Genomic DNA, 23,837 nt, shown 5'->3' on the forward strand with positions numbered 1-23,837 from the left:
GTCATTTCAGCTCTTTGCATCCTGTAATTGTGACAATTTTCGTCACGGCCAGCTGAAGGAACGGCAACAGCCAAAGCGAGACTAGCCAAAAAAATCCACATATTTTTCACACTGCTCCTGATGACAGTGAACACCACGAGCAGTAATCCAAAGAACAGAGAAGATGAGGGGAAAAACTGGACAGATCTATATAGACAGAAACAAGAATGCCACATGGACTATACACTCAGGACTAATTTGAGGATAAGACACAACTGCATGTGATGAAGACAATCAGAGAGGAAGCAAAACTCAAACAGCCATAGAAAAATAGAAAAACAGTCATACTACAACAGGAAATGAACAAAAGCTGTTTAGTCTGTCATTCTTGTTTCACTAATTCAGGGGGAACACCAGAAAACCTAACACAACACACAAATAACAAACTCAAATTAGGAACTGAAGGTAAATACAAATCAAGAATGTAGAACTAATACTGGAACAGTAAACCATCTAGAAAGGCATTGAAAAGTCCAAGAAAACGTATCTGGAGCCATAAATACAATCAACAAACTACATTATGAGTATATTACTGTATTGAAAGGACATGACAACAGAGATCAAAAACTCAATCTACAAACAGTAAGAATCAAAACTTCAAACAGAAGAACCTGAACAGAAACCCAAACCCAAATATATTGACTGAGGATTCCCAATCCAAAAACAACCTCAAACCCAAGGACCGTGGCATTAACTCCGATTCAAGCATTTACTAACAAGCTGTGTTCACTGATATTGGGTTTTCTTGAGCCTGTGCCGTGACTTACACTGTATAACACCTGTTTTTAATTCAGAATGGAGGGCCTGACAATCAAAACCACTTTTTGGTCCTATGTGTAGATGGTAAGAGGTTAATAAATTAAGTGTTTGAGTTGAAGGCAACTAGACTTCTTATTTAAGTTCTTTAAGATGTTTAACTTGTCATTCAGAAGGTTTCTTCAGTTCTAACAGCTGATGTGGAGTCCCAGATATTTAACTGCTAGTGCGGCTTTCACCTTGGAGGTGGTCCTGAAAGTCCTTGATACCGACCTGTCCAATGAGCGGTTAGACTCACATGAGCTAACATATGAATACCTGGGACTCCTCATCAGTTTTTAGAACTGAAGAAGCCTTTTGAATGAGAAGGCAACCATGACCTGGATGACTGAGAACCCATCTATTCAAGGGTATGGTTAAGGTTAGAGGTAGGTTAACATCCTGCAAAAAAAATAAAAGAAGCTTCATTTTAGAGGCAAAATTTTCTAGTTTCTGAAAATGAGTCTATTTAGCTCGTGGTTAAATCAGTCCCTAACACTAGCCCTTACTCACCTATGATCTGGTGGGTGATGAGAGGTTAGATGATATCAGTCATAAAAACAAACAAACAAAAAAACTCTTTATCTCTAATCTTGAGCCATGTAACTGGTGAGGCAGAATTTCTATCCTGCTGCTCCAAATCCTGCTGAAGAAAACCTCTAATTACCACTTTTTCCCCACTACGATGTTTGCTCACAGCCCACTTTGTCCAAAAATTGCTCTGCTTCTGTCTGGGATACTCTGTGTTTTCCTGTTTCCATCTTTGTTGCTAATGCCGCTGGCGTGCCAGAGAAGTCGGTGTATTTGGTGCATTAATAGTGTGCTTAGTTCCTGCTTATTTCTTTTCCTTTCCTCCACTGCTCTTTATCCCTTTCATTGCTCTGCGCAGCCAGAACAGGAGCAGTGAAGTCATGTCAAATGTATGTATAAAGCAGTTTTTATGTACCCTTTTTACTCTGCTTGAAACCAAATCAGGCATTGGGATGATCTAATCAAGACATTGCATCAGTTTGAGGTTTTAACATCTGTTGATTCAGTTTTTAAATATAAACAACTGCAGTTTACTGGGGGAAGAAAAGAAACATTGAATTTTCCAAACTGAAATCATCTCAGTCCTCTGTGTGTGAGTGTGTTCAGGAGCCCCGGGGCAGCAGGGCATTCCACAGGGACAAATAATAAATGACAGACCACTAAGAAGAGCTCGGAGGACCCTGGAGCAGAAAAGAGTTGCTGAGGTGGATTTTATGATGCTCTGACTCAAAGTGTCCTGACTTTGGCCATGAATCCTGATGCAAAATGTCACATCCCGTAAATCTGGGTTTTCTATAACTTTTTTCAGATAGAAATGTGCAGTAACACTACATCTGATTTTTAACAGGTTCTAGTCCTTAAACAGAAAGTGTAAAGAAAATGATTGATTTTTGCATATTATCTGGAGCTGGTTCAGACACATTTTATAATTCCAAGCATTTAAACACAAACTGATGCTGGGATTTAGAGCTTATTTCTGTCAGAACGTCCAAACCTGCACATCGATCAGTGAGCCTGTTAGCTGCCTCTGTGTTCATATTTAACTCAGTTAATTAGTGTGGCTGCACTGTGTGGATCAGCTAATATGATTTCAGGTCCGGCAACAACAACACCCAACTCTGTTAATTTGCTAGTGCCTTTCAGTTTGTACTCTCACAAGCTAGCAAATTAGTAGATATATAATATATAGTTAGCAAATTACTAGCTTGTTAGTAAGCCACAAACGGTATAAAAGTTACAGTATGTACCTTGATTTCTACCAGAAACTAAAATGTGTGACCTTGGGCCAAATTTACTAATGCATGTGCAGTCCTGTGAAAACACTAAGTGCACCCCATGATTTTTCTGGCTATAAAACCACCTTTTATTAGAAATAACCTAAAGTAATTGTTTTCTGTATGAATTCATCAGTTTCTCACTTTGCGGAGGAATTTCGACCCATCTTTCTGAACAATGTTGTATCAGTTCATTGAGGTTTCCAAGAATTTGATTTTGCACACAGACTTTCACTGGGATACTGAAACACCGTGACCTTCAGCCTTTCTGTTGTAGATTTGTTTGATCAGATGTTTTTTCTCATTGTACTGTCAACATTTAGCATGCTAAATGAGGTTTGTAGAATCTGAAATATAGCTCTTGGGTTTTCTCTGAGCCTTGCACAGTTTGACCTTAGTGAATTTGCTGAGATCTACTGATGATCGCTTAATTAAGTGCATTTGATTAGCAGCACCTGCCTGTGTGCCCCCTTAATTCCTATGGAAGCAGGAAGGACTGCATAGAGTCCTGTGAAAACCAAAAACTGGACTGTAAGGGTCTCTCTTGTATTACAGTGAAACATGGGTTTTCAGTACTTTAGGTTTTTAGTCACATTTCTGTACAGACTTAGGTCCACAGTGCAACCTTTTCTACATGTGTTTTCTTAACAGTGCACACCCCTTTAGTAACTTTTCTCTAGTAAGTATTGAACTGAAATTACTGCCAAAACGCAGAAATTAATTGTTGGGTCTGTGTTTCCACAAGCCCCACTGGTTTAGAGACTTATTCATCATGAAGAAAACAAGACAGTCAGCGATTGATTGATTTACTTGCAAGGGAGGCCTCGTTGGTGTCTACCATGAAATGACCCCAAATCCGGCCTCCTCTGGCTTTTATTGAGAACGTTTACAAACACCTCCCCTCGTAACCCTCCTTGGTTACAAAGACAAGGCACTGTATGCATATGTGTGTGTGTGTGTGTGTGTGTGTGTGTGTGTGTGTGTGTGTGTGCGCGCACGTGTGTGACCTCCTGCTGACCAAAGGGTCGTAAACGCAGGAAGCAACATCACAAGAAACAGATCTTCCAGATAGGGTGTATCTGCAATAAAAGACTAAAGCTGCTTTTCTGATGATCCATCTGCATTTTATTATCTATTATCATGTTGTTGTGCATCTTTTTATGCCTGGCCCTTCTCATGAAGGGTCTATATTTCCAATTAGTTTTACAGCTGACAGATACTTATAGCTGGTACTGAGTGTGCTGTTAAAAATCTGCCTCCAGAGCATTTTTATGGAGAAATGAACAATAAGAAATGTACCTCCAAAGGGCTGAAAGTTTTTAAAGTCTTATTCCAAACATTAAAACGTTTGCTTTAAAGCAAGACGTCACCAAGCTTTTCCTTACTGACATATGTGATATTAGAGTGGTGGCTGCTGATATCAAAGGCAGCCAAAGGTTAGCTTATGTAATATTAGCCACTCTGGGCCAAAAGATCAGCTTCTGACTGCCCTAAACACCCAGTTTCAGACATTTTTTTCTTATGGTTTTTCTTATGCAAGTTTTCAAAAGTTGCTTTTGTCAGAGAACCAATCAGAAAGAAGCTAGCTTAAAGCAGCAGGAGCTAAAACAGTCTGTTTCAGACAGGATAAACTGAAGGCCCACTAACAGTCAAACAGTGATAATTTACACTGTGAACCATGCAAAATTTACTCAAAATTTATAAAAAAAAATATGGAGCTGGAAATGAGGAGACTACATTACTTAACTTAAGAACCTTATTTGTGGCACAAATATTAAAGATTTGTACAGCAGCAGGGGGGGGGGAAGATCAGGCAGCAGCTGCCATAAAAATGCTTTTGATCATGCTTTGTTTATAATGAATGAAATGCTGTATTTGTAATCCATTTGTTCAGGCCGTTTTGTCACAGTGGAAGCAGCCGTGAATGAGGATCAGGAGGACTACATAGGCAGTGGTGCTGACCCACAGCGAGAGATCATAGGGGTGCTGCTGAGTCCCCGTTTGGAGCATGGTGAGTGGAGCTGCCTGAGGCTTGTCTATCAGATCACAGAGCCAGGAAGCCTGGAGGTCCTGCAGCGCACCGAGGGGAACAGCTTTGACAGGCCGCTGTGGAGCAGCCGGTTGCCCTCCGACAGCTGGGTGGTCTCAAGCATCGACCTGCAGAACAATACAGAGCCTTACAGGGTAAAACACTTTTCAAATAGTATCTAATCTTTGTTTAAGAAAGAGATCAGATTAAAATGTACCAAAACATGGCTGAAGTTCCACCAGAAGCTCAGGGCTGTTATATCTCTTTTCAAAATATAAAAGGTACAACAGCTAAGCTATTCTTAGGTACTGAAAGGGGAATGGTTGGGTAGATTACAGCCGGAAGAAAAGGTATAAAATGGAAAATGTTCATCCTGGGACTCCGCTGATAAACACCCAGCTGTCTAGTTGTGCAAGAAAAAAAAACTTGCAATAATATAAGAATAAATGTGTGATCTTACAAGAAATCCCACTGCACTTCAGTTCAACTTTCTCACAGGTTACCAACTAATGAGAGAAAATGAGTGCAAAGAAAGGTAAAACTAAAACATACTAAATATTTACTCACACTTTCCTGTTTTTATTTTTTAAAGACTGAAGATGCAGTCAGACAGCCGATTTTCTAACCTGCACATGTGCAGAAAACCTCTCAATCTCTCATTGAAACGACACATGCAGGTTAAAGTGACACATGCAGACCTAAATTGAAGCGAGTATGAAACATGCTTGTAATTATCCAAACACTCTGGGAAAAGTACAGCACATGTTTACACTATATGCAGAGGCAGAGCTGAGTCTGACAGGGTCTGTGACCTACATCAGGCTATTCCAGACCTGTGCTATGTGCAGGCCCCTCAGTGCATAAACACATTTCAGTCCAGACCTGGGTGAAGAAAATTCATGTGCCAGAGGTTTAGATTTCACACCAACTGCTGAAGCATTGTGCTATTTACTCCCACTCAATGAAATAAATCCACCCAGCATTAACTTTTGTTATTGGAAAAAAAAGCTAGCTTGACTTAGGGATGGAGGTAGTGTTAGTTTGCTAAAGATGGGACATACTTGGCTAAGTTTAAGTGCTGTTGTATTGTTTTTAGAGGCACTGGATGAGAGAATGAAGGGTTATTAGTTAATGATGGCAAGCTGCATCTGTGGACAGTACGGGGGTTGTGCAGGGAAACAGATACCTGCGAATAACCGAATAACAAAAGCAAACCTGCTTGTTGTAAGAGATAAACTGGCTATTGAAATAAAAGCATATGATTGTACCCATCTACATCTAAAATATGCTTATTTTTTCTGTAAAGTTGGGCGTTTTAACATGGGAATCTGTGGAGGCTGCCTCACTTTTAGATCAGACTCAAGTGGCCGCTCAAGGAACTGCAGTTTTTGATGCTTCACCTTAAATTTAAAATGTTCAACTTCAAAGCTGCAGCCAAAATATTCCAATTATTTTTTAGATTGAGATGCACTGGTAGGACTGTATTTCCCACCTTTAAATATGAAGACTTTCTGCCAGTGACTTCTAATAACTAATTTTGAAGGAGTAACCCTATTTCTGGCATTTCTTGCCACCTTGCGGTGCCAGAAATATTCATGCTTCCATAAATTAAAGCAAAAAATAAATAAGACAAAAAAAAAACAAAACTTCTAGTATAAATAGACACCATCCAGCTGAGGCACTCTTCATCGTAATAGGCTACACTAATTTGAATACACATTGTGTCAAGAACAGCTAAATTTCTTTTTTAAATGTTGACGGGTTTGTATCTTGAACCCATCCGCTGGAACGTTAAGACAATATAATTACACTGCAAGCAAGACGCAAGTAGGCAAACTTCTTCATGGTACTCGTGCACGGGAGAGAACCGGACAAACGCCGTTCCTTCGCTTGGCCCCAGTTGCTCTCGTCCGTTCTCCCGTACACTGCCCTTTTATTGAGGTTACATGAATATGCATAAGTTCACTAACATGTGACGTCTACATACACACAAAGAGTACCTTGCCTGTGTGTGTGTGTGTGTGTGTGTGTGTGTGATCTGTGTGAGGTCAAGATGTGACCCTGTGAAGACTCCCCAAGGCTAGTGCCAGGACGTCTAACTCCATCTAACAAAAGGCTCTTATACTTAAACAGATATGCGTGTGCTTGCTATACCATAAATCAACAAGAAAAGATAAACTCTCCTAGGGAGTGTGATCTATGCCAGGACACTCTGGGGAATGTATGCACTCCCTTCTACAGCTACACAAAGTTAATACAGACCTCTTTAGGATGAAGCATTCTTTCAATCCACCAATGATTATATACTTCTAAGCATATATGAGTAAATATTTCTAAGCATAAATGACAATCAACAATACAACCCTATCATTCCCCCCTTTTCGACATTTATGCTAGAAAAGTCCCCAGTTATGAATACCTCATGTCTGACAGCTTTAAGGCAAACATTGTTATATTCAGCATATGTCCAATCACCCTAAATTACTGTAAAAGTACACAGTTTAACAAATGTATTAGCAGTTATCCCATTCCTCATTAATCTCATCCAATGGCAACCTGCATCCTACAAGCAAACAAAGAAATTGTTAATTTAATAGTGAAAATAAGAAAGTAACATTTTCAAAAACATCTCAGCTTGGTGATGCTTCCTCCGGGTGTGCAAATCACATGTCTCTCTGCAGAGTGGTTTGAGTTCTGCAGGGCGTCATGAATGTCTCTTCCAGTTGTTTCCATCATTGTCCATAGGACCAGAGTCCAAATGTATGTAGAATAAACATTCAAACATACCAGTTAGTTTTGTTGTTTGTCAACATGGGTCTCAGCTATTTCCAAAGCTGCAGACCTCATAGGAAACTGCTGTTATCACCACCATCCTTAGACTCCCTCTGCGTTGTCGATGGAGCTTGGCACGCTCCCCTCATCCTTCAGGTGCCCGTCTGTTGTCCACAATCTCCTCTGTTGGCCTCTGGAAACCCCCCGTGGCACAGCTCTCAGTCCAACGCAGTTTCATGGTCCTTGCTGTGGCTCCAAAGTCTGATCTCATGATGGGCCCCAACCAGCTCGACCTTTGACCTCAACCACTGCCTGGGCTGTCAGCTATGCCTGGAATGGTTCTTGCTTCTCACTGGCCTCTTAAGATTTCTCAGGAGATTACTGCTGCACCTGTATTTCCTTGCTAGGAGGGAAAACTTCTATTTGGAGAGCATGTCAACAATCATCAAACAACATTCTTTAGTTCAGTGAACTTCACTTATAGGCCATCAAAGCCTCATCTGAACATGGATGCACCACTTGCATAGGTTTAATACTTGTAAATAAACGGTTAATCACACAAATCACTGCAACAATAATAGAAAACATTGTTTAATAAAAAACATTGTTAATCCTTGGACCCCTCCTCTTGACGCATGGACACACCCATGCGTCAACTCACCAAACCTGGATTCCTGTCTTAAAGAAAAAGATTAGCTAGATCATATCCCAGGCAACATCAGGGCATCTCCTCCCCAGGAGCAGCACCACCCTGGACCTATAATCCTGCAACAAAAATGCTAGTGTGTTTTGCATATTAAGTTTGCTTAACACCGGGCTCTCCCAGGAGCCTGCATACACACCATCATGGCCTGGAAAACAAGATCTGGAAGTGAAATCAAACTACATACCTGTAAACAATTGTATCATAAGAACAATAAGCATTCAACATCAGCAAGACAAGTGTCATGTGCAGGTTTTCTCAAATCAGTAAACTACAATTATTTTCATAAGTCGCCTCAGACATGGATCATCCCATGTACTCAGGCAACATTAATGTAATCGGTGACTGCTCTTAAGCAAAGTCACTCCACTCATATATTATTTATGGGCTCAAGAGTGGCCAGCAAATGAGCCCGTATTAACTATTCCATAACACCGCATCTCTTATTTGTTTGTCTCATGTCACTTGTCCGCTTCTGCTGAATCTTGTACATGCAGTCTCAAAAAACAAACATTAGCAACACACATTGATTATCCTGGTGGGCAGGCGTCGGCCAACCACAATCCAGAGGTGCCATAAAAACACCATAAAATCAACCATCCATTGCTGTGGAAAATATGTTATTCATATCATCAAAGTAACTGTCACATTTTCCCAAAAACACAATGTAACAGCATCACTACTCATAACCGGTAAACACAGTTTTCCTCACACATAAACCCAGAAATCCTGTAGTAGGAAAAAACATCAACCAGTTGTCCTGGTATAAATCGCATCATCAATTCACATGAAGAACTGGCATGCTGTAAGAAAAGAAAATGCAAATATTAGCGCTTGCGCAGGCGTATGCATACTTTGTCACAGCTCCCTCTGTGAGCAACACAAGCCTATGAATAACACACCTGATAAATGCACAGACACAGAAAATGGCATTTAAAAGGTTAAATCATCATGCAACCTCGAGTGTTGCTGTCATCTTTCTGCTCCTGTAAAAGGAAACACATGGGTTCATCTGCACCTTTGTCAGGTGGGGGTTAACTTCACACAATCATGTTCAGTCAGTCAGTCAGTTATTTTAAAATTCTTACTCATTCACTCAGTGGTTCCTTCTTTTGCTAATTGTGGAAATTATCATCGCATTCGTTTCCACGCTCAGCAAAACGACGTTATTTCAAAAAGAAAAATAATTTAGACTGGATTTCCTCGTTGAATCCTTTTTGGGGGGGGACTCTCATTTCCTAATTGTCCCAAATAAGTGGCTTTCTCCTGAACCCATTTTAAATGTGGAGAAACTCACTTGCAACAATTTTCTTGACGATGTGTAACGCTTTTAATTCCCGACTTGCAGATCTGCTCAAAGAAAAGAAATTCACAAGCAAAATCAGTGCTTGTTCAAAAATGAAAAATAAAAAATAACAGAGATTATCAAACCAAACTCTCAGTGCACTGTGAAAGTATCAAAATAAAAAGGCCTTGTTAAGTCATGACACAAACTCCTCATCATCTTCACAACAGGAGAAGAATCATCAGCTAGATTCACTCCAAACCAACCATCAACTGCACAACACACAACATAACCCTAATGTCATATTAGCTATGAGTTTAATCACCCGGTCTGTGCTCTTCACTCATCTAAATCACAGATCTATTTTATTCAATTTTTCCTTTTTCCCTTCATCATAAAACATGTGACATGCTGTCATGCACTTCACAAAAGACGTTTGTTCTGATGTATTCAGAGTTGTGTATCTAAATACAGGATTCACTCGCACATCAAAACAGGAAACTCAGTGTTTTAGAGTCTCCACTCAACACACAACAAACTCCAACACATCCCATTCACTCGTGCTAGAATTCAGTCACCTTTCATTAATCTAAGAACGATCAACTAATTTGAATCAGCTATTAACCCACTAGGATGACAGGACAACAGAAATGCATGTTCAAAATGTTATCACTAAAAGAGAATTTCCCTCATACAGTAAATTTAGTAGTAAACTTGTGCTGCATCAATCAAGCAGGAAGCTTCTCCCAATTTACTATATTAACAACTAAATTTATTGTCTGATCACTGGTTGGTCAAACCAGGATCTTTTTTCCCACAAAAGTTAAACTGTTGTCCTGCAACCTAGAGAGTCAATTTTTTATTGGATAAATTCAGTATTTGATAACAAGTGTCTGCTAAATTGACACTATTTTAACACTGATGAAAGATAACAAGCATGTCTGTGGAGCTGCATCTCCAACAGAGCATGTTCTGTGCTATGAGTTCCACTGGTCTTTGCATCACACGAGGTGACTTGGACAAGATGATAAACAGACTCACGCTTAAAATGTCTAATCTTCATGAGTTATTTTGTGTTTGTATTAGTAGGGTTAAGGCATGTTCTGTGTGATTTTGTATATGTTTGTATATGTTTCAGACTCCTTCACAATTTTCCAACTTAAGCAGTCAGCTTTCTTTTTCCCCAGGTTTGCTAACCCAAATTTTGATTTCCCACATTAAATAATTCCTATGTGTTCTCACCTAGTCTTCTCACTCTGTCCTCTCACTCTTTTGTCCTCTCCCACTTCAACAGTCCCCAGCCGGCAGTTCTCCTTCAGCTTTGTCCTGTGTTCCACTGTCTCTTCTTGCCATTTTGCTCCACAGGTGGCAAATGTCAAACTCCAACAGTCTCCTCAGTTCTCCTCGAAAGTTTTCTTCACATGCATAGTGAAGTTGCAGCTTGTTGTAAACACAGTGCCATTCATCCGATCAGTCAGGATGATGGGTTTGCTCTTCTCTGATGCTGTTTGTCCACATTGCTGCTGCTTGCTGAGACTTTTTGCTCAGGACTTGATGCTGTCTCTTTATCTGCCATGTTATTGCTTTGGAGCTGCATTCTTCAGGGAGGAGTGAGCTTGCTTGTGAGTTTGTGAGGTTGAGAAACACATTGCGCTGTATATAAGTCAGCCAGAACTTGGCCTGCATGTTTCCAATGATGTTTAACTATAAATTTCTTCCGTCCGACCGCTGCATGTGGAAAATTGATACAGGTCTGCTTTTCACCTGAAAGTGACAAACTAAGACATGTTCATTATCATCATCACTGCTTAATCAACACACATCTCTCTCTCTCTCTCTCTGTCTGTGTTTGTGTAAACAATCCTTTCTTAAAGCAGAAAATGACATTGTAGTTGTTTTTGGCTGATCAACACAAAACCTTTTCCCTATGATTATTTTTCATCTACAATATAAATTCTCTTCTCAATCAGAGGCAATTACTTTTACACAGCGCACAGAAACACTGTGATGTCAAACACATTCACACTCACTTTTTCATCTGCATAAATAAATCACGTGGCTGGTGATATGTGCCATGGTAATCCATAAGCATGATCACACGTTTATTTAATTATTTTTAACCCAACAAAACAAATAAACAAAAACATGATGCTGATGCTACACACACACGAGTCAAGGTGCAGAAAAACTGCTCATGGAAACGCTGCACACTCTCTGTTTCCCTCTCTTTGAGTAGTTCTCAGACAGCTCTTGATCTGATAATGTGTAGCTTGCTCATCAGCTCAAAAAACAAAAACAAAACTGCAACGCGACATCACACAGTAGTTGCAGCATATTAGTTGTTTTCACAGATGTGCTGTATATCTCAACAATGGCTCATAATAAGACGACAGTCTTCCACACAGGTCAAGTGTCTCTATGCACTTCATGAGTTTAAATATTTACCTATATCACTTCTCCTCACATGTCATTGTACTGAATTTAAGCAACCACAAGCTTAATGTAGGTTACTTTTAACAACTATCCACCTCAATGGTTTGGCACACAGGCTGTTGTCGAACAGGGCAAGCTAAAGAGTTAACATTTTGTGTCAGCAAGGGGTGGGGGGAAAGCCACCCACCAGAGCATAGCTCAAGTGCTGCTGATGTGGGCTGGCCTTTTCCACACACTCCTGGCTGCTTAGGAAACCCATGATAACAACAACAGCTGCTGACGTCACACACCACGCGGTCTGCTCCGCACACACTCACACACAACAACAACAACGACGAAAATGACAATAACACAAAATAGGCCTACTCCGGACTCACACCGGACCGCTCGGGACCCTGACCCAGCTGTGGGACGCTCACCCACTCGCGCGACAAAACCCAATGAAGGGACGCTCGGGACACACACCCAGGGCGATTTCAAAACCGGACACACACCGGACGCTTGGGACCCTTGGGCGATTTAACCAAAACTTCTTTTTCGGGACACTAACCCAGTTATCGCTCCACAAAGCAGCGAACTTCTCAACGCCTCACAAAATGGCGGAGACTGCACAACGACACGGTTATAGAGTCGGCCTCTTTAAACTTACTTGGCGTTGCTTAGCGTGTAATATCAGCCTGAATCCCGCCGATCGCCATTCATCGAGGAGAAGGACAGACAGCGAATCCACAGGAACTTCCTGGCTGACGTCAGTCTTTCAGCGTGCCTCTCCCCCCTCGGTGAATGCGATCCCAGGGAGCCGGCATCGAAGGACCAATTAATGATGGGTTTGTATCTTGAACCCATCCGCTGGAACGTTAAGACAATATAATTACACTGCAAGCAAGACGCAAGTAGGCAAACTTCTTCATGGTACTCGTGCACGGGAGAGAACCGGACAAACGCCGTTCCTTCGCTTGGCCCCAGTTGCTCTCGTCCGTCCTCCCGTACACTGCCCTTTTATTGAGGTTACATGAATATGCATAAGTTCACTAACATGTGACGTCTACATACACACAAAGAGTACCTTGCCTGTGTGTGTGTGTGTGTGTGTGTGTGTGTGTGTGTGTGTGTGTGTGTGTGTGTGTGTGTGTGTGTGTGTGTGGTAGGTCAAGATGTGACCCTGTGAAGACTCCCCAAGGCTAGTGCCAGGATGTCTAACTCCATCTAACAAAAGGCTCTTATACTTAAACAGATATGCGTGTGCTTGCTATACCATAAATCAACAAGAAAAGATAAACTCTCCTAGGGAGTGTGATCTATGCCAGGACACTCTGGGGAATGTATGCACTCCCTTCTACAGCTACACAAAGTTAATACAGACCTCTTTAGGATGAAGCATTCTTTCAATCCACCAATGATTATATACTTCTAAGCATATATGAGTAAATATTTCTAAGCATAAATGACAATCAACAATACAACCCTATCAAATGTTGTTTTTTGATATCTCTCTTTATCACTTCACAAGTCAGAAAAACGTCATCATAGTAATAAAATAGCAGACAGATCAATCCATGAATGAAATAAACAAACTCCTTTATAACCTCTTTAAGATTATAGGCAGGAATAAAACAGATTTTTCATGTAAACTGTAATAGAGTGTATATTTCTTTCTCAGAGGTTGAGAAAATAACCAGTAAAAATTAAAATACGTTTTAATTGAAAAGGTGAAAGATGCATTGTTTTACTAATCTATATTGCCACGGCAGTTCACTAGATGAGTACGTTTTTGTATTTCTGATTATTGCTGTTTTCCTTCCTTCACCCCCAACCACTCACGGAAGATGGCCGGCCCTCCCTGAGCCTGGGTCTGGTCTCGTTCTTCCTGTAAAACTGAGTTTTTTCCTTCACACTGTTGCCAAAGCGCTTGCTCATAGGGGTCATACTATACTGATCTGCTTGTCAAATGGACATATTCCATTTATGTCAGGATATGATGAGAGGACCCAAGTGTAGGTTACAGAGGGAAAGACAAAAGATTTCAGGAAACAAAGAATGTACTAGACAGAAAAATGAATGAATATCAGGGAACAAGTGGAAACTATCAAAAGCAGGTTCAAATAATGAGGGCAGGGCAGACGATCTCAAACGGGAGAAGACAAAGATAGGACGTAGACACAAAAACAAGATACGCGAGAAAAGAAAATCTCAGAGTAAAACAGGAAATAACTAAGATTAAGTGATGAAGGCCATCAGTAAAGGTGATGACAGAGACAGGGCAGCACAGCAGGCAGAAGAAAATAGTAGTTCACCACAGGAACATGATGATTTACTTAAAGAGGATGCTTGACATTAACGCTTTTTGAGCATGCTCCAATAAACCCACAAAGTATTATCAAGCTGTTTTCACTTTGGAGGTTTTTAGCCACTTTTAGCTTGTAGTTTTGGCTTTATTGCACACTTGCTGCAAAACAGTCTCAGCGTTTTCCCCCAAAACCACCTTAACACCTTAAAAGGCATGACATATCTTATCCATCGACCTGTGTGTCATTCCCTCGTCTGCACGCCACTTTAAAGCAAATCAGAGTTAGGAAAACTAGACTAGCTATCAGCATAGTTCACGAATGAACTGTTTTTAACCTCATGTGATGCCTTTGTGATGTCAGACCTCACTTCGGGGGATTACTGACCATGTGTCGTTGATTAGGTCGTCATCGAAGGTAAACCTGGGTCGAGCAAAGGGAGCAGTGTGGCCATCTTTGAGATCCACATCAGCCCTGGATACTGCCTGGGTCGGTGACTTCACACTTATGTCACTCACACATCTTACTTTAAACTGAAAGAAAAACATGACCCACATATGTACGCCTTGATGAAGACCATCTGCACCCTGATCCTCACACATTACAAAGCTCCGACAGCATGAAAACGCTTTCACGTGCGCACCCATAACAGCGGGTCTGTTGTTCATTTGTCTGCCTCTAGAATGTGATTTTGAGGAGTCTCACCTGTGTGGATACAATAACCAGTGGAATGCCAATGTAAACTGGTATGTGGGAGGAGGCGGGGTCCAGGTTCTCCACAATGCTATGCCAAATGATCACACATACAACAACGGGTCAGGTGAGCAAGAGTGATTTGTACATATAATTACTGGGTGTACTATTAATGACTCGTGAAGGGTCAAACTGGTTTTAGTTCATAAGCTAACTACCACAAAGTTAACGAGGGCTACAATGGGTCAAAGTACAGGTACACTCATACAAATACAATAATGAACTGCCTGGGATACTTTAAAAAGTGAAATTTCATCATTATATATCAGACAGTTTAACATATGGGATGTAGTTTCTAGGTTTTTAGGTAGTGCTTCAAATCTGCATTCTTTGTAATGACCTCTAGGGATGGTATGTACGAATTATTTAACAATTCTGATTCCATTATCGATATCACTTATGATTCGATTTCTCACTGGCTCTGCTTTGGGACTAACCACCATCACTAAGCAGGATATGAAAGACATTACATTCATGCAAATGTCGTCAGTATTTCCCTTCTCTATTGTGATATATGTTGGGTAGTAATTATTACACATATTACACAGAACACTGTTCTTAATAATAAGGTAGTACGTTGCTTAATCACTAATCGCTACAGCCCCATACACCAACACCTATCCCTGGGCTAATGAGAATACACATATGATCTTTCCCTTAGTATTTAGGAATGAACACAAAACCAGCAACACGAAGCAAGGATCAAAACCAGCACAAAGAGAGTTTAAAGCGATCGCTACAGTGATTCTACTTTAGAAACATGAACAGGTAGAAACGGAGGCTGCAGCCTGACTGCTCATCAGTTTGTTATCCATTGAGGTTCAGGGTCTGGCTGCAGGGCTGGGGTCAGCTTTAATGTCACTCAGGGTTCTTGGCTTAGCTTGTCTGTGCAGATGCTTGCAAAGAGTCAAACTTGTGTTAGCAGTAGAGTAGACAATTACACTCTTGTCTTCTTGTGCAATTAAAATAAAAGTAATGTTTATATGCACTCTAAAGACCGCGCCACTATTTTCCTCCGAACTGAAGTCAGTTGAGTGCAAGTTCAAGTGGAACCCACAAGTGGGATCAATAAGCAAGGAAACTAACAACTCCAAGGAATTTAACTACTGGGAACCAGTTCTCTACAGGAACTCTAATGTCTATCCTTCCAGTCTGTTTCCACTTTGTTCATCCAATAAAAGGGAAAAACAAGAAAAGCCCCAAAACGTATTAATCCATTTTCTTAACTGCTTACCAAGTTCAGTGTCATGGTGGGTCTGGAGCCTATCCTAACAGATGGACCGACCCATAGTCCATTGCAGAGCGCCGAACTATGCCTTCAATTGCAAAGCAATTCAGTCAATTCAGACTGGATCCTTAGGAGGGTTCATTCTGGGCCCCAGGCTTCGCATTTGATACCCCTGATCCTGGTACAGACCATTTCGTTTTTCCTCAATGGTCTGTAGAACGGTCACCAGTTGGACTCAGCTCACCTTTTACAAACATAACAAAGGTCTGTAGTGACTTGTCCTATGGCTCTAACTTGACAAGAGTGGTAAACATAATTCAAAATGTACCCAGAATGGTCCTATCTTTCAGACTGACAGCGTCAAAGCAACACATTACTGTAAGTTTTAAAGTTGTTAAAGCTTTAAAGACTTTGACGTAGGTGTTTAGACATCTAGAAATCACCAAATCAGTGGTTACGTGGCCTAAATAAACCCAGAGAACTCTCCCACTGAATTCCTTTCAGGTCACTTCATGTATGTCGACTCCATCTACGGCAAGACGTTTAAAGAAGTGGCCAAACTGGTGTCTCCAATGACGCAGGTGCCGATGTCCGGCTGTCTGAGTTTTCAGTACCAGCGCAGTGAGATAGGAAACCTCTTCTCTGTTTTCACCCGGGACCAGCTGGGTCAGTACCAGGAGTTGTGGAGGGCAGGGTTGGAGAATCAAAACGACTGGACAGAAATTCCTGGAGAGTGGATACCTGTGCAGGTGGACCTGAAGGCACCCTACTCGGTACAGGTCAGTTCAAGACCTCTTATGAAGTCTTATGTGATGACTTAATGAACAAAGCAAGACCGCTACTTTTAAAGGAGGCAGCTTTTTTCTTATAAAAGCAAAAATAAATTAAGTGGTAGTTAAAGATATACTTTTGCTGCTGTGAACCTAATTTTAAAGCTGGATTCTTTTAGATAAATTCCAATGATGTATTTCTTGAGCTCAAAATTATCTTATCTTATGTGCTGTGCTCCTATTTCTGTCTTGTCTTTCCCCAAACCCCAAAACAAAAGTCTCTTCCTGTTAAAAGAGACCCCACAATCACCAGATGCTCTCTCTAACAATATACGTAATATATGTGACTTACAGTATAAAGTGCCTGGAGACAACTGTTGTTGTGGGTTTTTTACAAGATAAATAAAAGTGATTGAATTTTTTTTTTTTTTTAAAGTTTGCTATTGAGGTATATAACAAAAACCTCTTTGAACTTTAGCAGACTGCCACGGTCACCCATACTTTGCACGGAAGAAAACAACTTGCCTGTAAACACTGAGCAGAAGAGAAATTGTGAACTTGCAAACCAAAAAACAGAGAACCTTTCCCTTCAAAGGGAAAGTTGCACATTTTAAAACGTGTTGGTTGCAGTGGTGAGGCCCAACTTTTATGCCTTGATATGGTCCATTGCAAATGCAGACAGCTGGAGACCTGGTTGAGCAGTCATTGCTCTTATACTTATTTGAAGACCCCTTGAAGTTCGCTGCCGGGAGCACATGTGTAGCTGGCGCATTGAAATGTTAATATATGTTAATGTATGCAGTCACAAAAAAGGCAGGCACATGGACATTCACAAAGCAAACCCTAGTGCTTTACTGACTTTACTTTGAAGGTGAAAGTCCTCCATTTGTAATTTGGATTGCACTTTTTCTATCCATCCATCCAAACAAAAATACATTGGAGAGCACATCTCTAGTGTCATTGGGGAAATATAAAAAACATTAATTGTGCTATCAATTGTGTTATTGTTTGACAAATGTTACATATCTTTTATGTATATTTCTCTGTCTCTATGGCCACATGCAAGAGATGATTGAGTTGGATTTCACTGAACGTCTCTGTTATTCACATAATAGTCAGGATTTTAACTTTTAAAATCTTTAATTGTTCCGTAGCTTTAGTCGTGTAGTATTAATTGAAAGTACAAGTTTCTGACAATGTAAAAAAAACAAAAACAAAAACCAATCAATGAGTGACTGTTTTAAACTGTGACTTGAATTTCTTTCCATGTGTACGTAATATAGTCGCCAGTGTATCTACAAAGGGAGTAATACGAGTAATCTATGTTAAGGTAGTCTTAATTGATAGATTAATTGATAAACTGCTTGCGGTCTCATAGGTATACATGATGACCTATAACACAGATGTTCTGGTAGGCAGTAAACTGGGCAGGGTTAAATGCAGTGACTCTATGTTAGGTTATCTTTAACTTCTTGTGCTTCCATCATTCGTCTGACAAATGTTTTTGTTCTTTATTTGGTTTTAAAAAGTTTTTGGGGTTTGACTTAAAACTGCTACTAAACTACTACGACTACTGTGCATTAACAGGTAAATATGAACACATCTGTGTGAACACATAACGACCTACAACTTTGTTTATGTCCCTTTAGGTGGTCTTTGAAGTGGCGTTTAACAGTCCACGTGGCGGACGTGTTGCACTTGATGATATTTCCTTTTCTTCGCAGTTCTGCACCACAGACACTGGTGAGCTGCAGATAAAGCCCCTTATTCTTTCACCGCTAATGTCACCAGTAAAATAGTCAAACTTGGTCAATCTTAAGCCTCCAAATTTTAAGAATTTAAATTAATTAATATCTTAAAGCACCAAATCCAAGTAGCAGTAAAGTCATAAAGTCTTTCATATATCAAAATTTGGGAGTTTGCATGTAGATTAAGAAGATGAAAATAACCATGATTAATATAGGATTAATCCTACAGGGTCTACAGATGTTAACATGAAATCGAATACAAATGTTTAAAGGACTGAACAGGAGCCACAAAAGTGTTTATCCTACATTAACCTGCGGTTTCTGTGCATTTATTCTACAGAGCCAACTTTTGACCCCTCTATCGCCAACTGTGATTTTGAGTCTGGTTTCTGCCTCTACACCCAGGAGCAGGCGAAGGAGTCACCGTGGAGAAGAGTCTCCGTGAAGCCCAACATATTCAGGAATGGAGACCACACCACAGGAGCAGGTGGAGAAACAACATCTGACCGTGGACTTCCACTGTTTAAAGTGGACTTATTACACTTTTCTGTATTTCCTATCATATATAAAATGTGACAATACTGTTAAAAATGGCCCAAGTTTCAAATAATAGGGTAAGCTGATGTGCACGTAATTATGCATGAATCATGAAACGCATTTAGAGTCCGAGAATAACAATACAAGCAGAATAGGTCAACTGTGAGGCTGCCTCAGAGAGAAAGTCCTGATTTTTTCCACCACCAAAGAATCCTTTTTGTTAGCAAAAACATCTAGCAGACCAGTACTCGTAAAACATCTTTTATTCTACCATATCACCCAGGTTTCCTATGGGCAACACATAATTGGCTTGACCATAGAAAACCCACATAGAGGCCCCAAAGAGCAAAACTGGTATGTGCCCTGGATGGGTACACACATGTGGAAAAATGTGGGTTTGCCTTGCCTAGTTCCACGGTTTATCCACACCTACTCGCAGTGGGCCCAGATGTGCGCTACATTTCATGCCAGTACTGTGGGTTTGCCCACAGCGGCCTCATACAGGCCCCAAGAGGGCACGTTTGCTGGGTAGTTGAGTTTTCTTGAAATTTCTTTAAGTAGTCTTTGATAATAGTTCTCCAAGCTTTGTGACATCGAGGGCATTGAGAGTTTTCCTTTGGATGTTGGCTTTTGTTTCATTATCTGCAAAGATGATCCCCCATTGCTACAATAATGCTGAGGTCCTGGGAAGGCCAATCCATGGTCTATAGTGCTCTGCTCCATTGTGTGTTTTTCATTTCCCTTTCTTAAGACTGGCACTTCCACTGAAACCATTACTCATAAGTCTTAACAGAACAGTGTAGATCAAGTGAAAGGCCAGATGAATTTCTTAGGTGCCATGTCAGGTGTTTGGGGGATTTGTTTTTTGTATTTCCTAGGACATGACTTTTAGCTGTTTATCACCTGTAGATAGTTTCCTCCACTTTTCTCCACTTTTGGTCTGAAAAATATTATTGTATGCCTGTCGAGTAACAAAGTGCCAGAAGATTAAAGAGTTTAAAACTGGCAAAGTTGTTCGTTATGTTTAGACACAGCACTGGTTCATCTCAGTGTTAAGTGGCTTAAACAAAAAAAACAAACAAAATATTCCTTTTGTCAGGTACAAAGATTGGACTAAAAACTGCGTGAAAAAGCAGCCAATGGTCAAAGAAAAACTTTGAAATACCCCCAGAAAGCTGTTCAAGACCACTTTTAAAAATACAAAAAAGTCTGGCTCCTTCATAAAGAAATGAAGGCTTTTACACAGAACTGTAGCTGGTAAACCAAGTGAACCACAGAGCATTAACAGCCTGGTATTGTTCTCATTAGACGGTGGATGTGAACAAACATCAAAGCTGTGAAATTTAGGCCAGCGTTTTGGTGGTCTGTCGGCTTTTTAGACATTTCTTTGCCTTCACGTGGCGACAGCATCCATGCATGCAAACAAAGCACAGTTTGCCACTGAAAAACAGTTGAGCAGCAGATCATTACCAGGTGTGAGCAGTGATGGGAACGATCACAGCAAGCAGATTCCGAGGAAGAGAGAGTTAGCAAGAAAATAAAATGCTGTCTTCTCCCTCCAGGATCTTTCCTGTTGGCTCACTCCCGACTGGGCCCACGCTCCGGCTACGTTAGCCGCCTCATCGGTCCAACTCTAGCCGGGAACATGAAGTACTGTCTGACATTTTACTTCTCTTTGAGGGGTGAGCTGCACCCTGAAACTCGACAGATTCATATATTTTCCCTGCATGTTGGCATTTATTTGAAATGTGTGAATCTTCTGCTGGAGCTGATCTGAATGATTCACCAACCAGAAATAACTCTGGCAAATGCAGGTTTCAATCAGACGGACCAGGCTCTGGCTGTTTATCTGCTGCATGCGAACGGCAGCCAGGAGAAAATCTGGACTCAGGCAGAGAGGTCGAGGGGAATCTGGATCGCAGCGGATGTCACCTTCCAGACGTCACAGTCTGCCAAGGTCAGCTATGAGGAAGTGGGGGGAAAGCACACATGTGTGAAAGAATAAACAAGGAGTTGGATAAATATATATCCACCTCCTTGTTTATTCTTTTATATATATATATATATATATATATATGATAAGATAAGATAAGATAACCTTTATTAGTCCCACACGTGGGAAATTTGTTTTGTCACAGCAGGAAGTGGACAGTGCAAAAGTTATGAGGCAAAAATTAGAATACAATAAGAATAAATACAGTACACAGCTGTACAGAATAGAATAAAATAATATACTATATACAGTAGAATAAAATAGAATAAAAATATACAATAAGATAAAAATAGAATACGAATGCTATATACAACTGAGTAAAAATACAACGATGCCAGAAAAGATTATTGCACTTAGTGTTATTGCACATGTGTGGATGTGTGTGTTTGTTCAGTTAAAGTCTTTGTTGTGGAGTCTGACAGCAGTGGGGAGGAAAGACCTGCGAAATCTCTCCGTCCCACACCGTGGGTGCCGCAGTCTCCCACTGAAGGAGCTGCTCAGTGCTGTCACAGTCTGCTGCATGGGGTGGGAGATGTTGTCCATCAGGGATGACAGCTTAGCCGCCGTTCTCCTGTCACTCACCACCTCCACTGGGTCCAGAGGGCATCCTAGAACAGAGCTGGCCCTTCGGATCACCCTGTTCAGTCTCTTCCTGTCCCCAGCAGAGATGCTGCCGCCCCAGCAGACCACACCATAAAAGATAGCAGAAGCCACCACAGAGTCATAGAAGGTCTTCAGGAGTGGGCCCTCCACCCCAAACGACCTGAGTCTCCGCAGCAGGTACAGCCTGCTCTGCCCTTTCCTGTAGAGGGCGTCTGAGTTATGAGTCCAGTCCAGTCTGTTGTTCAGATGAACACCAAGGTACCTGTAGCTGTCCACAGCCTCAATGTCCATACCCTGGATGTTCAGTGGTTGCAGTGGAGAATGCTTGTGCCTGCGGAAGTCTACCACCAGCTCCTTGGTTTTACTGGCGTTGATCTGGAGGTAGTTCAGCTGGCACCAGTCCACAAAGTCTTGAGTCAGTCCTCTGTACTCCTTGTCGTCCCCATCAGTGATGAGGCCGACTATTGCAGAGTCATCAGAGAACTTCTGCAGGAAGCACTGGGTGGAATTGTGGGAGAAGTCTGCAGTGTAGATGGTGAAGAGGAACGGAGCCAGAACCGTTCCCTGTGGGGCCCCCGTACTGCAGACGACCCTGTCCGACACACAGCCCTGAGTCCTCACATACTGTGGTCGGTCGGTGAGGTAGTCCAAAATCCAGGTAGTGAGGTGATGGTCCACTCCAGAGTTCTCCAGCTTGTCCTTCAGAACCGAGGGAAGAATAGTGTTGAAGGCACTGGAGAAATCAAAGAACATGATTCTCACAGTGCTTCCAGCGGTCTCCAGGTGAGCGAGGGAACGATGTAGGAGGTGAATGACGGCATCATCCGCTCCAATGCCAGGCTGGTAGGCAAACTGAAGTGGGTCCAGTGATGAGCTATATATATATATATATATATATATATATATATATATATATATATATATGTGTGTGTATGTATGTGTGTCCTGGTTGACTGTTTTCCTGGAGGAAAAGAAAAAAATGGAGGGCTGAAGATTAGAAAGCAGTGAACAAGACAGGAAGGAGAGAAGAAGGAAAGAACCAATAGAAAAATGGGAAAAAGGAAAAGAAAGAAATGAAAGGAAGTGAGAATTGTAATGCACAAGCATCAGTACAAGAGGGAGAAAGAGGGAAAATGTGCAACTGACAGAACTGAAAAGAAAAAGTGGGAACAAGAAACAAGGAATTGATTCATTAATTATGATGGAAAATGGGAGTAAATACGGGGGAAGAAAGAAAAATGAACGACAGAGTAAAGACTGTGAGAAATAGATAAGAAATACACTGAGAAATGAAGACAATGCTTCAGAGAGGGAAAGATAAAAAGGAGAAATTGTTTTTTTTTTAATTTACTGCTGCTGTAGGACATCATCATCACATGTGCTGCGTGATGAAAATAAAGTCATTCAGATGGCAAGGTGCTCAAAGGATTTCTCTACACTGGCTCAGTATTTCACTCATGATTCATTCCTGTCCTAACTGACTGACTAACTGAGGCTCGCGCACACACCAGCACCAACCCAAACAAAGGGTTATGGTTAAAGTGTCTTTGGTTGGGATCGATCTTTAAATCTGTAAACACCTCGTGACTCACCGGTTTGTCCTGTGTTGTTCAGGTGGTCTTCGTGAGCACCTGCAGGAGTTTCTGGGACTGTGGCTCTGTGGCTTTGGATGACATCAGCGTGAGCCTTGGAGACTGCGAGCTGGTGGCGGGTAACAGCTACAAAAAAGCACAGAGAGAGAAAGAGATGTTTTTATTTTATAACCCTGCTTTCAAAGAAAAAACCCTACTAGCCTAAAAACAAGAAGCTGGAACCCTGCTTCTTCTCTTATTCTGCATATTGATTTTCCTCTTGTAGGCCTGCTGTCGTCTCTTCTCCCTGGACGCTGTGATTTTGAAGCAGGGTTGTGTGGTTACACTCAGGACAAGAAGAGCGACGCTGCTGACTGGGAGAGGAGGCGAGGGGCCACACCGACCTCATACACCGGACCCAGAGGGGACCACACGGCGGGACTTGGTGAGTCACCTCTCCTTTTGTATAAATTGATCCTTTCAGTCAT

At 41.2% G+C, this 23,837-nt stretch overlaps 1 protein-coding gene across 1 annotated transcript in view; it reads left to right on the forward strand.

Moving 5' to 3' along the window:
* LOC146628670 (MAM domain-containing protein 2-like) overlaps positions 1-23,837 on the forward strand; it is a 29,100-nt gene that overhangs the window by 1,833 nt on the left and 3,430 nt on the right. The window contains exons 3-12 of the mRNA XM_085357994.1: positions 4,534-4,823; positions 14,551-14,635; positions 14,829-14,966; positions 16,632-16,906; positions 18,547-18,640; positions 18,986-19,132; positions 20,745-20,864; positions 20,997-21,139; positions 23,393-23,489; positions 23,636-23,794. Of these exons, the coding sequence (XP_085214120.1) occupies positions 4,534-4,823; positions 14,551-14,635; positions 14,829-14,966; positions 16,632-16,906; positions 18,547-18,640; positions 18,986-19,132; positions 20,745-20,864; positions 20,997-21,139; positions 23,393-23,489; positions 23,636-23,794 (1,548 nt within the window). The remainder of the gene's footprint in view (positions 1-4,533; positions 4,824-14,550; positions 14,636-14,828; positions 14,967-16,631; positions 16,907-18,546; positions 18,641-18,985; positions 19,133-20,744; positions 20,865-20,996; positions 21,140-23,392; positions 23,490-23,635; positions 23,795-23,837) is intronic.

Source organism: Diplotaxodon limnothrissa, linkage group LG7, assembly GCF_057381915.1.
Source record: "Diplotaxodon limnothrissa isolate DT_005_m linkage group LG7, D_limnothrissa_male_GT1.1, whole genome shotgun sequence".
Taxonomy (NCBI): Eukaryota; Metazoa; Chordata; class Actinopteri; order Cichliformes; family Cichlidae; genus Diplotaxodon; species Diplotaxodon limnothrissa.